Genomic DNA, 14,808 nt, shown 5'->3' with positions numbered 1-14,808 from the left:
TCTCTCTCTCTCTTTTTAAAGTGAAATCTTGAGGACTTTTCTGCCTGGGCTGGCTTTGAATTACAGTCCTCTTGATCTCAACCTCCTGAGTTGCTAGTATTATAGGCTTGAGTTATTGGCAACTGGCAGGACAGTGGTTTTTACTAACCTGACATATTATAAGGGGAGGGCTATATAGTTACATACATGTATATGCATATATGTAGAGTAGCTTAATAGTTGTTAAATGGATTAAATATTATCATATAGGGCTGGGAATGTGCCTTAGATGTAGAGTGCTTGCCTAGCATGCATGAAGCCCTGGGTTTGATTACTCAGCACCACATAAACAGAAAAAGTGGGAAGTGGTGCTGTAGCTCAAGTGGTAGAGTGCTAGCCTTGAGGGAAAGAAGCTCAGGGACAGTGCCCAGGCCGCAAGTTCAAGACCCAGGACTGGCAAAAGAAGAAGAAGAAGAAGGAGGGGGAAGGGGAGGGGGAGGGGGAGGGGAGGGGAGGGGGAGGGGAGGGGGAAGAGGAGGAGGAGGGGGAGGAGAAGGAGAAGAAGAAGAAGAAGAAGAAGAAGAAGAAGAAGAAGAAGAAGAAGAAGAAGAAGAAGAAGAAGAAGAAGAAGAAATCCCTTCTTGTCTGAGTTATAATTGCAATATGGCAACTTCTTTGTTGTCAAATCATTAAATTTAGGTCTAGTGATGTGCTATCAGAAGCCTGTTGGTGAGTTTGGAATAAACTCTTTGCACTTATTGAATCAAGTTTCAAGGTGGCTTTCTTGCTAACTCAGCACATTCTGCCCCATCCTCCATCCCTGATTGTGGGATTTGAACCTAGGGCCTTTTGCTCGTGCAAAATAGGGCAAGTGCTCTATTAGCGAGCTGCATGCCCAGATCCTCAGCCATCCTTTGAAGGAATCTTCTTTCTTTAGATTTTTTTGGGGGTAGACAGTGAGATCCAGATGCTGCAGCTTTTCTGCTGTGTGGCTTGAGACAGCTTGTATCAGCATTAACGGTAGCAAACACGTAGTCTCCGTTCTGTTAGAAGCTGTTCCAAGTGCCTTATTTACTCATGTGTCTGTTAAGAGATACTGTGAGGTCCATTTTGTAGGTAAACAAAACACAAGCAGACAGGTTAAATAAATTGTTTAAGGTCACAAAGGTAATGCACTATGCGGCTAGGATTGAACCCAAACAGCCTAAGTCCAGAGTCTCTGCTCTGTTGGACAGCTCAGATGGACCATGTCTACTGCTGCCACGATGTCAGTAAATACCCAGAAAGGTCTGTTGGAACTCTCATCCCCTCTACTCCCTGTGGGTCTAAATGTTGTAGTATAAGGAGCTGGTTGGTTCGGGGAAAATTCTGAAGATGCAGATGCATGTTGGTGGTTCATGGATGTAATCTTAGCTACTCAGGAGCCTGAGATCCAAGGACTATGGTTTGAAGCCAGCCTACACAGGAAAATTTGTGAGAGTCTTATCTCTAATAAGCTACCAAAAAGCCAGAAATGGAGCTGTAGCTTGAGTAGCAGAGTGCTAGTTTTGAGTAAAAGCAGGGACACACACACACACACACACACACACACACACACACACACACATACATTTACACACTTTGAGGATTCATATTCAGCCAGGCATAACCCATTTTGAGGAGCAATCAGGGGCTAGAAATTGGGTAATCCTTTGGATTATTTTAAAGAACATGGTCATGTGACAGGTATCCCTGTTAGATTACTCAGGTTGCAAGTTAGGCAAAGAATTTAACTGTATAGGGTATCATCTTGAAGCTAATGCAGTGTTACTACAGGGGAATTTTATATACTTCACTACTACTCAAACTTCAAAAAAAAAACCAACCCTATGAGTGTGTGTGTGTGTGTGTGTGTGTGTGTGTGTGAGAGAGAGAGAGAGAGAGAGAGAGAGAGAGAGAGAGAAAGAGAGAGAGAGAGACTGGAGTTTAAATCTAGGGCCTTGGTTGTAGTAGGAAAATGCTCTCTTCTACTTGAGCTGTGCCCTCTAGCCATTTTGAGTGTGTTTTGCTTTTGACAAGTCTCAGTAGCTTTGCCTGGGCTGCTTTGGACTCATGATCTTCTTGCCTCTGCTGCTGGAAAAGCTGGAATTTCAGGCATGCATCACCAATCAGTTTGAAAGGAGTACTCTACTTTTGAATTCTGTTACCCACTTAAGTTACTGGGACCATAAAGAAAGACACTTTGGAGTAATGCAGGCCTTTGCAATCTAATAACACCTAGTAAACCTGAATTTGACACTTAATGGGATGGCCAAGCCCAGGGAGACATATAGACATTTCTGGGGCAAGAGCTAGCATATAGCTAGTTGAGTCTTGTTTTATATCCCAAGTGTTTAGTTTGTTTACAAAATGTAACTAATGGCTGATTTTGGCTTGTCTCTCATTTGCTACTTATTTCTGTGCCAATAGAAAAGTAAAATTTAAGCCAGAATTTCTCTCACCCTGCCAACCTTGGCCATTCCTGCCATTGGTCTTGCAACAAACACAGAGGGCTGCCAGGTAGCCAGAGTGGGTAATGGCTTTTCATGTTGCACTGGGATAGGAGCATGGGAGGAACTGAATGAATCTCAACAGGTACAATCCTATGTCTCATATGTATTAGGTGTCTGTGGAACACTGCCTAGAAACTAGGTTCTGTAGTTTCAGTTTTAAAACCACTGTCTCTTTTGTGACTTAAGACATACCCAAAAAGAGAAGTATAAACTGAGGATGGATCACTTACTTCTTATCCAGGTTAATGCAATGTCTTGACAATTTAGGAGCTGAAAATAACTAAAACTTCCTGGCCTCAAGAAGTAGAACAGCTGAGTCTGGAGTGAGCTAAACTGGGAAAGGGCAGAGGTAATCCTAGGAATCCCAGGCAAGACTTCACACTGGAGACAGCAAGTCTAAGTTTAAAATGGGCAGCTTTCCAACCCAGGGCGCTGGCAGCTCCAGGGATGGTGTAAAGCAAAAGATGAAAGGTTTCTAGATGAAACCCTCAGCCTGGGATGAGTGGCGGGGTGGCAACCTTTGTAGGTATTGACATTCCAACATTTTTTGTTCTTGATTGAAATAAATATCACAAGGTTCTTAATCATTTTGTAGTAGTCCAAAGCAAACACCACCAATTCTGCTTCTTTCCTGAAGAAACTCGTTCTTCTCAAGCAAGCCATGCTTTCTGTTATTTTGCAGCTCTCTAGGCAGACTAACTATAATACAACTTACATAGGATACAATCAGATGCAGGAATGACACAACGGTCAACAGAAAAACAAGGCAATGGAAGCTTTGGGCTCAGGAAAAGACTTCATGATCTTCTAACAGATGGGAGGAGGTCGTTTAGCAGTTTAAATTATCTCTAAACCATTTCTAATCTGTAGAAGAATCTGTAGCTATCTACCTGCTTCATTAGTTTTGAGAATAAAGGGAGACACAGCCAGAAAAGGGCTTGGCACAGTGTTGGTCTATGGTAGTCCTGTCACCCTGGCTGCCATTATAGAGCAGGAAGGTAGTGGGGAATGAGGGACTATAGATGTTGAAGTCCATCTATAAAGTTCTCCAAGACTCAAACTATTTTAGACTCATGGCAAAAATCAAATCCAGAACTCTGGTGAAATCACTCATAGTCCCTTCATTTTCTTGTAATAGTTACATATATTTAAGGGCTAGCTTTATTCAATCCTGTTCCCTCTACTATGGCCTCACTTTAATTTTGACCTAATTTCCAGCATGGATTAATATAGGGTTTTGGCTTCTCTGATTTCTAGAACTTTTTTTTTTTTTAAATAGTGTTCCTCAACAACCATAAAACTTATATACCAACACTATATATATATATATATATATATATATATATATTTTAAATTTATATATTTGTGTGTGTGTGCGTGCCTGTCCCCAGGCTTGGATTCAGGACTTGAGCACTACTCCTGAGCTTTTTTGCACAAACTACCATTCTACCACTTGAGCCACAGTGCCACTTCTGGCTTTTTGGTGGTTGAGATGAGTGTCATGGACCTTCCTGCCTGGGCTGGCTTTGAACCACAATCTTCAGATCTCACTTAGCCTTTGAGTAGCTAGGATTACAGGTGTTAGTTTCCAGCAGCCCTTTTAGAGCAAAACTTCTTTTTCTAAATGTTATGTTGGCATACAAAGCCACTCAACCATTTTTCTTGCCTCCCAATTGCCAAAATCAAACCTCTAATATTAACGAATTTTCCGTTCCTCTTAAACAATGGAGTCTTTCAAACTTTCACATTCTTCCTGCAGTCTAGAACAAATAAGTCTCTTTTGTCTTGTGAAATCCTACTCAACCTCCAGTTTAGCCAAAACGTTACTTTATTGAGATACAGTATTGTTATGCAGTTGAGGTTGTTCCCAAACTCTCATTTCTCCTTCCTCTGCCTCTCTAGTGTTAGGATTATAGATGTGAACCAGCACATCTGTTAAAATATCTTTTCTTGTGCAGCATTTGGGCATTGTCCTTGAGCCTTTTTGCTCTGAGCTAGCACTCTACTGCTTGAGCTACATCTCCACTACTGACTTTTTGGGGTGAACTTCCCAAACTGGCTTCAAACTTGATCCTCAGATCTCAGCCTCCTGAACAGTGAGGATTAGAGGTGTGAACCACTTACAGTGGCAAAATAGTAATGAAGCCTATCCCAATCCCCCCAAATTGCCTCTTCTTTCCTCAGGATCCATTATACCTTTTTTTTTTTTTGTCAGTCCTGGGGCTTGAACTCAGGGCCTGGGCACTGTCCCTGAGCTTCTTTTGCTCAAGGCTAGCACTCTACCACTTGAGCCTCAGTGCCACTTCTGGCTTTTCCTGTTTATGTAGTACTGAGAAATTGAACCCAGGGCTTCATGCATGCCAGGCAAGCACTGTACTACTAAGCCACACTCCCAGCTTTTTTTTTTTTTTACAGTGATATTGAGGTTTGACACAGGCCCTTGCTCTTGCTAAACAGGCACTCTTATTTAAGCCACACTCCCATCCCCCATTTAAATCTTCCAACATACTTCAAACAGTATTTATGTCTGCCTTTTCCAAGACATGCTTTCCTATTTTAGACATTTTTCTTTTTTCTATTTGTTCCACTAATATTACTGAAGACTAATTGTGATTGTGGTAAAAGCATATGAAAAGCACTTTTTATTATGTGGCCTAAAAAAAAAGAACAAACAGGTCTGGGAAGGTGGCTTAGTTCAAGCCACAGGACTGGCAAAAAGAGAAAAAGAACAAGCAGTCTTCAAGCAAAGCAGACCTACATGTCACACATTAGGAAAAACCACAAGGTATGGTCCAGTTTAAAAAAAAAATCTGTAAAAAGCTTTAACTTTTTCTTATAATTTATTTTTCTTTATTTAATTTTATTTGCTGGTCCTGGGGCTTGAACTCAGGGCCTGGGCACTGCCTCTGTGCTTATTTTTGCTAAAGGCTAGCTCTCCACCACTTGAACCACAGTACCACTCAAACCACAGTACCACTTCCAGTCTTTTGTTTATGTGGTACTGAGGAAATGGACCCAGGGCTTCATGCACGCTAGGCAAGCACACTGCCACTTAGCCACATTCCCAGCCCATTCCTTATAATTTTTAATTCAAGCATCTAAAGTCACAGATACACAGTGAGTGAATCCTATTAGGAACGAATATGGCACGGATTCCAGAAATGAGAACATTTATTATTATTATTATTGCATTTAGGCTTTTCAGTCACTATGCAATGATTATCGATCCGCCAAGGACAGTAACAATCAGATACTGGAGAAAAGTAGATATGAGAAACATCTTTTATTTCTTCTAGAGGTGAAAATAAGTAAGATTTTTATATTTCTCACTCGTAAGATTTTAAAACTCTTAAAAACGCAACTTCCTCTTCTCAAAGCACATGCCATCTTAAAAAAATCTTAGCAATATACATTTGCACTTAAACATGCAGCGCCATTGTCTTCTGACAAAATTCTGCATTAAAACCCCATACACAACTTTCTGTAAGTATGATTCCCCCTTTACTTAGGGACTCCAAACCACATTCAGTGCAATATTTATTCTTATTTCCTTAGGAAACACCGGACCAATGATGTCTTCTGACTACAACTGTTTCCTGATGGTTGAACAACAGTCTCCCTCTGCTTTATTTTAAAATACTCTCTTTAACTTGCTGATATAAGGTACAACTAGAATTCAATAAAACTTGAGGGTCCAAGTGGAGGATGGAGGAGAAATATTTAAGGTCTACCCTGTGCCATAAACTTAAGATAAAAAAAATTTTTTTTTACAAAAACAAAACGAAAGAAAAAAAAGCCTTCAGATTTTTTTTAATCAATGCACCCTTTAAGTTTTTTTTTAATTTCTCAAAGCAGCTTAATATCAATCAAAAGCAGTTCCTGAGTAACTGCAGTAAACAGTCTTTAAATACATATATATGCACACACACATATATATGTTACATACATATTCAAATATATTTGCAACTTAGCTCATTTGGTTCTGCCTTAATTTACCTCCCCCCAGCATTTAGTTGAGTCAAGGTCCCTTCCTTCCCTTCAGTTCCCAATGTGCAAGTACAATAGCATATGCTCTGGGAGTTGGCATGCTGCAGATATTTCTCCTTTGAGGATCTGCATGTCTGTCAGGCCAGGTCTCCAGAGTCACTGCAGGTCACAGTTTTCTCAATGTCATTAAACCATGAACTCCTCACGTCTTCTTCATCAGGCGCCGCGACTGCCATGAGTGAAGCTTGTTGTAGGCTGTCTGGAGCATTTCTTCTATGTGACTTACCAACTGAAAGACATGGTAGGACACTTAACCACCAGGCAAAGGCAGGAGATGTATCTGATCCAAACCTGGCATATGTTTTCTACTCCCCCAGCCCACAAGCACTTCCTCAAGGAGGTGATGGGGCAAACCCACTTCAAAAGTACAAACACATTTGGTATGGGTGCAGTGCAGTGGCTGGAAGCTCATCCTGCCTGCACTGTGATGTTGCCTAGTCATTAACCAACAGTGGGACAAGGGGTAAATGAGGGGGCTGAACTAAGTCGGTAATTTCCAGACCCACACATTGGGTTGCTGACAAAGCTGGAAGCTTGGATCAATAGTCTTTAGAATGTTTGAAAAATGCTTTGCTCTTTGAAGATTCAATTGCCAAACTTAGGGCCTAACTCCTGCTAAACATGTGCTCTATCCTGAGCTTTATTATCAAGCCCCAGCAATCTTGGATTCACAGCTCTGTGAAATGTTTTTCTCTGTGTGCATGTTTCTGAAAGAAAGGACCCAGGGCCTTGTACATGGTAGGAAGGCACCCTGTCACTGAGCTACATCCCACATCCTCTTCTATGTTTTTCTTCTGTGTGCTGGTACTGAGTTTGAACTCAGGGCCTTGTGATCTCAATCAACTTTTCCTGCTCAAAGCTAGTGCTTTTACCACTTGAGACACATCTCCACTCCATGTTTTTTGGTGGCTAATTGGAGATGAGAATCTCATGGACTTTTCTGCCTCAGTTGGAGTTGAAACCCAATCCTCTTAAGTCTAAGCCTCCTGAGTAGCTAGAATTACAAATGTGAGTCACTGGTGCCCAGCTCTTTGTTTAATGTTCCAGCCCCAACATGTCAAGAATGCTAAATAGCTCTACAGATCACACACACACACACAAAACAAAACCCCAAAACCCGTTTCAAAGCTTCACAGGATGTATGATGACCCACCTTAGTTTAGAACTATAGATCTTTGAGTGAAGAGTTCTGACCTCATCATAAATATAACTAAAGTCTTATAAATTTTGTTTCTAAGTATATCAATGACTTCAATTTAATAGAGTTAAAAAGAAAAAAAAAAAAGCCTTTCCTAACCCCAGAGTTAGTCAGTGGTAGAAAGTTTGTCTAGAATATATGAGGTACTGGGTCCAGTCCCAGAAATCCCCATCCCCCTATTTGCCACACCTATTATCTTGGTAGGGAGATGAGATTATGTTATTAATTGCTGTTTGGAACCTATGAAAAAAACAAAAACAAAACACTTGTACTACTCAATGGACAGCAGTGGCTTTATACTTTCCATCAGATGACCACCACATCCTATTATAAGGCTACGCATGGCTTCAGATGGTGTGAGTGCTGAGTAGTTTTCCCAAATTAGTAATATAGATTTTTTTGGGAGGGAACATTTACGTAGGTTTACTACCTATAAAGAAAAACATGGAGACAGTTATCAGAAATGCTGTTTAGTCATGATCTCTGGAGGTGGGAGGTGTGCAGCTATCTGGACAGGGGCATTCAGAAGATCTATGAATTATGGTATCTCATTACTTTCCCTGATAGCTGGATGCATGTATTTTACATACTTCTAACTATATGACACATTGAAAACAAAAGTACAGTAAGCAATAGAAAAATGTACTCATGTAAATAACAGCAAAGTTAATACCATCATTTTACTACATACAAACGGTAAGAAAATCAAGTAAAAATCTGATTGTTGCCTTACATTTGTGCTTAAATACTGTCTCCGAATTTTCTCTTGGAATGGGCAGAGCTTTGTAACTTGGAACCGTTCCAAATTACTTTTCATTTTCATTACCTAAAAAAAGATAAGTAATGATGTGAATTACAGAAAAATCTTAGGAAAAAAACCTTTACTATTTAACATCTTGGTCCATAATTCATATAATTCTATGTGTTATTTATATGTGCACAAATATACATAAGCAGAAAAAAACCCATACGAATGTACTATTTTTAAATACTGCCCTTGGAAGCTGGGAGCTAGTGGCTCTTGCTTATAATGCTAGCTACTCAGGAGGCTGAGATCTGAGGATCTGGGTTCAAACCCAGCCTAGGCAAGAAAAAGGCCATGAGACTTACCTCCAATTAACTAACAGAAAGCTGGAAATGGAGTTGTAGCTCACAGTAGAGCACTAGCCTTGAGCATAAAAGCTCAGAGATGCTGCTCAGGTCCTGAGATCAAGCCCCCAGACTGGCACAAAATTTAAAAAAAGAATTTGAATTGTACTTGGCCTAATGTGAACATCTTTACCTAATGTTGATCTAAGTTATTGTTTCAAATAGATGTATAATACTTCAATGTATAAATGCATCATATTATTAGCCAATCCCTTTCTAGTCATTTCTACTTTCCAACTTCCTCAGTGGTCAGAAAACATCTCTGTTAATTGTCATTTTAAAAAAGGACTTTGAATATCAGTGAGAAAGGGCCACTTGCATCTTATTTCTTTTTTGTGCCAGTACTACTAGCAATCAAAGTCAAGGTCTGTTACTCTCCTTTAGCTTGTTCACTCAAGGCTAGCACTTTACTACTTGAGCAACAGTGCTACTTTTGGCTTTTTCGGTAGTTATGATTACAGGAGTGAGCCACTGGTGCTCATTAAGAAAAAACAAAAACTAGCACTTGCTATGTAGTTTAGACTATCCTCAAATTTGATAACTTTCTGAGTGCTAAGAGTATAGATATGTGCTAGACAAGCACTCTACTGATAAGCCACATTCCCAGGCCCTTTTTTCTTTTCTTTTTATTTTATTTTTGGTGCTGGTCCTGGGGCTTGAACTCAGGGCTTGAGTGCTTTATTAAAGTTCTGGGCTAGGGCTGGGGATATGGCCTAGTGGCAAGAGTGCTTGCCTCATATACATGAAGCCCTGGGTTCGATTCCCCAGCACCACATATATAGAAAATGGCCAGAAGTGGCGCTGTGGCTCAAGTGGCAGAGTGCTAGCCTTGAGCAAGAAGAAGCCAGGGACAGTGCTCAGGCCCTGAGTCCAAGCCCCAGGACTGGCCAAAAAAAAAAAAAAAGAAATAAAGTTCTGGGCTAGCAGTCTATCACGGAGCCACAGCTCCACGTCTGGCTTTTTTGGTAGTTAATTGGAGTCTTGTGGGATTTCCAGCCTTGGCTAGCTTTGAACTGTGATCTTCAGACTTCAGCCTCCTGAGTAATAGCTAGGATTACAGAAATGGGCAATCTACCCAAGAAAACTATCATTATTATTAATAGCATAAATATTTTTTCTACTGGTCACCTGTCCTCTAATTGGTTAAAAGTGTTTTAGTGTAAAATAGCTAATACAGGGCTGGGGATGTAGGTCAGTAGAAATAATTGCCCAGCATGAATGAGGCTCTGGGTTCACTCTTCAGTCCTACCCCCCCCCCCCCCCATAATTTAATATATTAGTTTGAGACTGGGATTTGAACTTGATATCTGATGCTTTATGATTAGCAAGCTCCCTACCACCTGAATTATTTTTATGCTGCTACTGAAGCTTGTACTCATAAAGCCTTACATGTTTCCTTAGCTTTTTTGTTCAAGGCTGGTGTTATACCAATTGAGCCACACTCCCATTTCCAGCTTTCTGCTGGTTGATTCGAAGTTAAGAATCTCAGAGATTTTCCTGCTGAGGCTGGCTTTGAACTGTGATCCTCAGATCTTAGTCTCCTGAGCAGTTAGGATTACAAGGGCAAGTCACTGGTGCCTGACTCAAATAATTTTATATATGCAATTTGTTTTGGGTCTTTCTTTTTCTATTATTTATTGTGGTCTGGAGATAAACAGGTTTAAGTTTTATTATCAATAGTTATGGAATGGCTCTGGACCTCAGTTCCCTTACCACCTTTATCTAAAATATGTTTATAATTAATACTATCTTCAGGAAGATGCTGGGGCTTAAATGAACTAATATAGGCTAAGTAGTTCTATTAGTTCATGGTAAACACAGTAACATCTTCTAACTTCAAAATAATATCTAGGTCATTAGTTAGGTTCTAACCTTTTCTTCTAGGAATGGTGTATTAACAGGAAAACAGGACCAGAAATGCCGGAGAAGTTCTCCAACAGCCACATACAAGTGTTTCAATTCAGACTGAATATCATTTGGCACCATCTCTGCAAAAAAATAAAAAAATAAAAAAAAATAAAGAGGTCCATACAACAAAAGCTATTTTCCATACATAGTCTCTAAGAAGGACCACTTAAGGTGCCCAGAGTACAGCTCTGTAGTAGAGTGCATTGTTTAACATGCATGAGGTCCCACCCTCCAATTCCAGAATTGCCTCAAAGAAAAACCAAGGCTTGCTCTACAGAGCTTATCAACATAAGGAAAGAGGTAGAAGGTTGCCCGGTGTGCGTACGGTTTATGGCTTGCTGTGTCCCTCCCTGCATAAGTGCTCCTCCAGGTGACAGTGCTGTGATGGTACTGCTAGCAGCATTACTTGAGAGGACCTGATAGAAATGAGATAAAGAAGTAAAATTTTCATCTTTTGTCAGTTATTTAATAATTGAGTTTTATAGTATTTCAGTAATATAATAATTTCCTCCTATTAGTAGTTTTGCTTTGGGAGAGTTTAGTTTGCTAATTCAATTATGATCTGGAAATGTTAAAGTCCAGAAAAAATATTTACGATGTGTTCATAAGACTGGATATCTTAGCCGGGCACCAGTGGCTCACACCTGTAATTCTAGCTGGACAAAAGCCAACCTTGGCAGGAAAGTCCATGAGACTCTGCTTCTTTTGCTCAAGGCTAGCACTCTACCACTTGAGCCACAGCACCACTTCCCGCTTTTTCCGTTTATGTGGTACTAAGGAATCAAACCCGCAGCTTCATGCATGCTAGGCAAGCACTCTACCACTAAGCTACATTCCCAATCCCCTGTGAGACTCTTATGTCCAATTAACAACCAGAAAACTGTTAGCAGAGCTGTGGCTCAAAGTGGTAGAGCTCTAGCCTTGAGCAAAAAGGTTAGGGATGGTGCCCAGGTGCTGAGTTCAAGCCCCACAACCAACAAAAAAAGAAAAAAAGGGGGGGGGGGCTGGGAATATGACCTAGTGGTAGAGTGCTTGCCTCATACACGAAGCCCTGGGTTCAATTCCTCAGCACCACATATATAGAAATAAGCTAGAAGTGGCACTGTGGCTCAAGTGGTAGAGTGCTCGCCTTGAGCAAAAAGAAGCCAGGGACAGCTCAGGCCCTGAGTTCAAGCCCCAGGACTGGCCAAAAAAAAAAAAAAAAAGAGAAAAAAACCTTGATGTATTAGGAAGTATAGAACTCTCAGCCGTGTATGGAAAGGAGTAGTAAAGATTGGCTGAAGATGGGACTGGAAAAGTGGGCTTGTAAGGGTCCTTTTAACATCATTATCACATATTAATTATAAAAATGAGTGGGATTCACTATTATAGTTCTGTGCATGCCTACAATGTGCACTGATCATATATCCACCCACCCTCCTTTTACCACTCTCCCTGCCCCCACCATCCAGTCCTTAGTACTTTTTTTTTTTTTTTTGCCAGTCCTGGGGCTTGAACCCAGGGCCTGAGCACTGTTTCTGGCTTTTTTTTGCTCAAAGCTAGCATTCTACCACTTGAGCCACAGTGCCACTTCTGACTTTTTCTATATATGTGGTGCTGAGGAATCAATACGAGGCGAGTGCTTTACCACTAGGCCATATTCCAGCCTGTTAATCACTTCTTTCCCCCATCTCTTTCTTTCTCCTTCCCCTGAATGCTGTCCCCCGCCTACCCCCCTGGCCTGGATATGTGACTCTTTTTTGTTTTTACCACCTAAGTTGGGGTCAGGGAGGTAAAAGGTCTTACTGCCAGAAAGCAGCACTCGATCTACTAACTAGCAATACAGGAGGCAGTATAGGTTAAGCTGCAGTGATGAGACTAAATATATGTTTAAGATAATGTGCAATAACACTGCCTCAAGTAAGTTACTAGAGTAAAAAATTACTATTATTATTTTATGCTTTCTTTGCAAATGTTCTACCATTTGAGAAACACACTCAAGCCCTAGAAATATTATTCAATGAGGAACTGATTTGAACTTTCTGACTAACTTAAGGGTGAAGGGTAAGAAAAGGAAAAACAAAATAATGAACACCATTTTGTATATTCTGGGTTTGAAGTCATGCAGAATAGTCATAGTAACATGAAGAATTTGGCAATATGCGTGGTTTTCTCAATAAAATCAGAATGTAAGAATAAAATGTTACCAAACAAAAATGCATCACTTTTATGTTTTCAGATCTTTCTTGACTATGCCAAACATAAATATCTTTTTTCCCACTTTTTAATTTTTTTCAATTTATTTAACAGACTTTCCCCCCGTGTTGTTACTGGAGCTTATACTCAGGACATGGACTCTGCCCCTGAGTCTTTTCTCGCAAGGCTGGCATTCCACCACTTAGCCACAGCTCTATTTCTGGCTTTTTGCTAGTTATTCGGAAATAAGTGTTAAGATCACCAGCTCTGGCCTCCTGTCTGTTTCCATGGGCAGTTTCATCTTTCTCTTTGCAATAAACTTCTTTCCTGCTCTAGTTTAAAAAAAGAAGAAGAAAAAAAAGAAAGATAGAAGGAAAGAAAACGAAAGTCTTTTGGATTTGTCTGCCTGGGCTGGCTTCAAGCTTCAATCCTCATATCTTAGCTTCCTGATTAGTTAGGATTATAAGTGGGAGCCAACATTTCCTAGCAGAAATGTGTCTTTATGCCTAATTAAAATGTTACTTGCATAGTTCAATCTGGATGTCCCTATAAATAGAGGAACAATAAGAATTCTGGTCATGGGTTGGGGATATGGCCTAGTGGTAGAATGCTTGCCTCGCATACATGAAGCCCTGGGTTCGATTCCATAGCATTACATATATAGAAAAAGCCAGAAGTGGCACTGTGGCTCAAGAGGTAGAGGGCTAATTTGAGCAAAAAGAAGCCAGGGACAGTGCTCAGGCCCTGAGTCCATGCCCCAGGACTGGCAAAAAAAAAAAAAAGAGTAAGTCACATACCTGAGTTAATCTGGGTGTATAAGTTTCCATTTCTTGTCTAATACTCTGAAAAGAATTAATAATGTCCTGACTTGTTGCATACTGTAGCGACTGGATTGGAGTTGGACCATGGTAATACCTGAAGGTAGCACAGAAGAAATAACCACAGTGTAAAGGTGCTCAATATTTGTCTTTTAAATACTTTAGTGATCAATACATTTCCTCCTCAAGACAGAGAAAGATACTATAGTTAAAATTCTATAAGGGCAATAAAAAAAGAACATAAAAATGCAAAATTTATTTTGATGATGTAGGATGTTTTCTTAAAATGTATAAATTTTTAAGAAAACAGTACACTGTAATTTATAATTAATTACTAAAGAATAGATATATTTGGAGAATATATCGTGCAATGAACTGTTATGAAATTATTCTGCCTCAACGTAATTTATGATTCATCAAACTTACCTATCTGACTTCTTGAGGTTTAGTGCAATTGTTTTAATGGAATTGTTTTTTCCCAAGTCTTCATATTCAATGGACTCTTGTAACTTTGCCTGTAATTGATAACACAACACTTTTGATCAGTAACTTTCTCCTGTATAAGTAACACATGTTGCAGAGTTTAAAAAATGTCTTCTACTATGAGCTAAAAATGATTTTCTTACAATGGTCAAACCAATTTTCTTACCAACCACTTAAAAATGTCTGTATTCCTACATATTTATTGTATTATTATAGAACCTTTAACTTTTGTCAGTCTGATACATTAAAGTTTGCATTTTAGCTGGTGCTGAGGTTCATGCCTGTAATCCTAGCTACTCAAGAGGCTGAGATCTAAGGATCACAGTTCAAAGCCAGCCTGAGCAGGAAACTCCATGAGACTCTTATCTCTAGTTAACCACCAGAAAACCAGAAGCAGCACTCTGGCTCAAAAAGCTCAGGGACAATGCCATGCCCAGAGTGCAATTCCCCATGACTGAAAAAAAGAAGTCTGCATTTTATTATAATTTTCCTCACATTAGTTATCTTTATGCTTTTACTT

At 39.9% G+C, this 14,808-nt stretch overlaps 1 protein-coding gene across 2 annotated transcripts in view; it reads right to left on the bottom strand.

Moving 5' to 3' along the window:
• Positions 1–6,323: 6,323 nt before the first annotated feature.
• Gtf2h1 (general transcription factor IIH subunit 1) overlaps positions 6,324–14,808 on the bottom strand; it is a 34,090-nt gene continuing 25,605 nt past the window's right edge. For both annotated transcript variants that reach the window (XM_048361504.1, XM_048361505.1), the window contains 6 exons: positions 14,232–14,320; positions 13,785–13,902; positions 11,138–11,228; positions 10,777–10,892; positions 8,489–8,581; positions 6,324–6,786 (listed from right to left, as the gene is read on the bottom strand). In XM_048361504.1, the coding sequence (XP_048217461.1) occupies positions 6,700–6,786; positions 8,489–8,581; positions 10,777–10,892; positions 11,138–11,228; positions 13,785–13,902; positions 14,232–14,320 (594 nt within the window). In that variant the 3' untranslated portion in view covers positions 6,324–6,699. The remainder of the gene's footprint in view (positions 6,787–8,488; positions 8,582–10,776; positions 10,893–11,137; positions 11,229–13,784; positions 13,903–14,231; positions 14,321–14,808) is intronic.

This window comes from Perognathus longimembris, chromosome 13 (genome assembly GCF_023159225.1).
Source record: "Perognathus longimembris pacificus isolate PPM17 chromosome 13, ASM2315922v1, whole genome shotgun sequence".
Taxonomy (NCBI): Eukaryota; Metazoa; Chordata; class Mammalia; order Rodentia; family Heteromyidae; genus Perognathus; species Perognathus longimembris.
The sequence above is the reverse complement of the archived record's forward strand: the minus strand, read 5'-3'. Positions and strand labels throughout refer to the sequence as shown.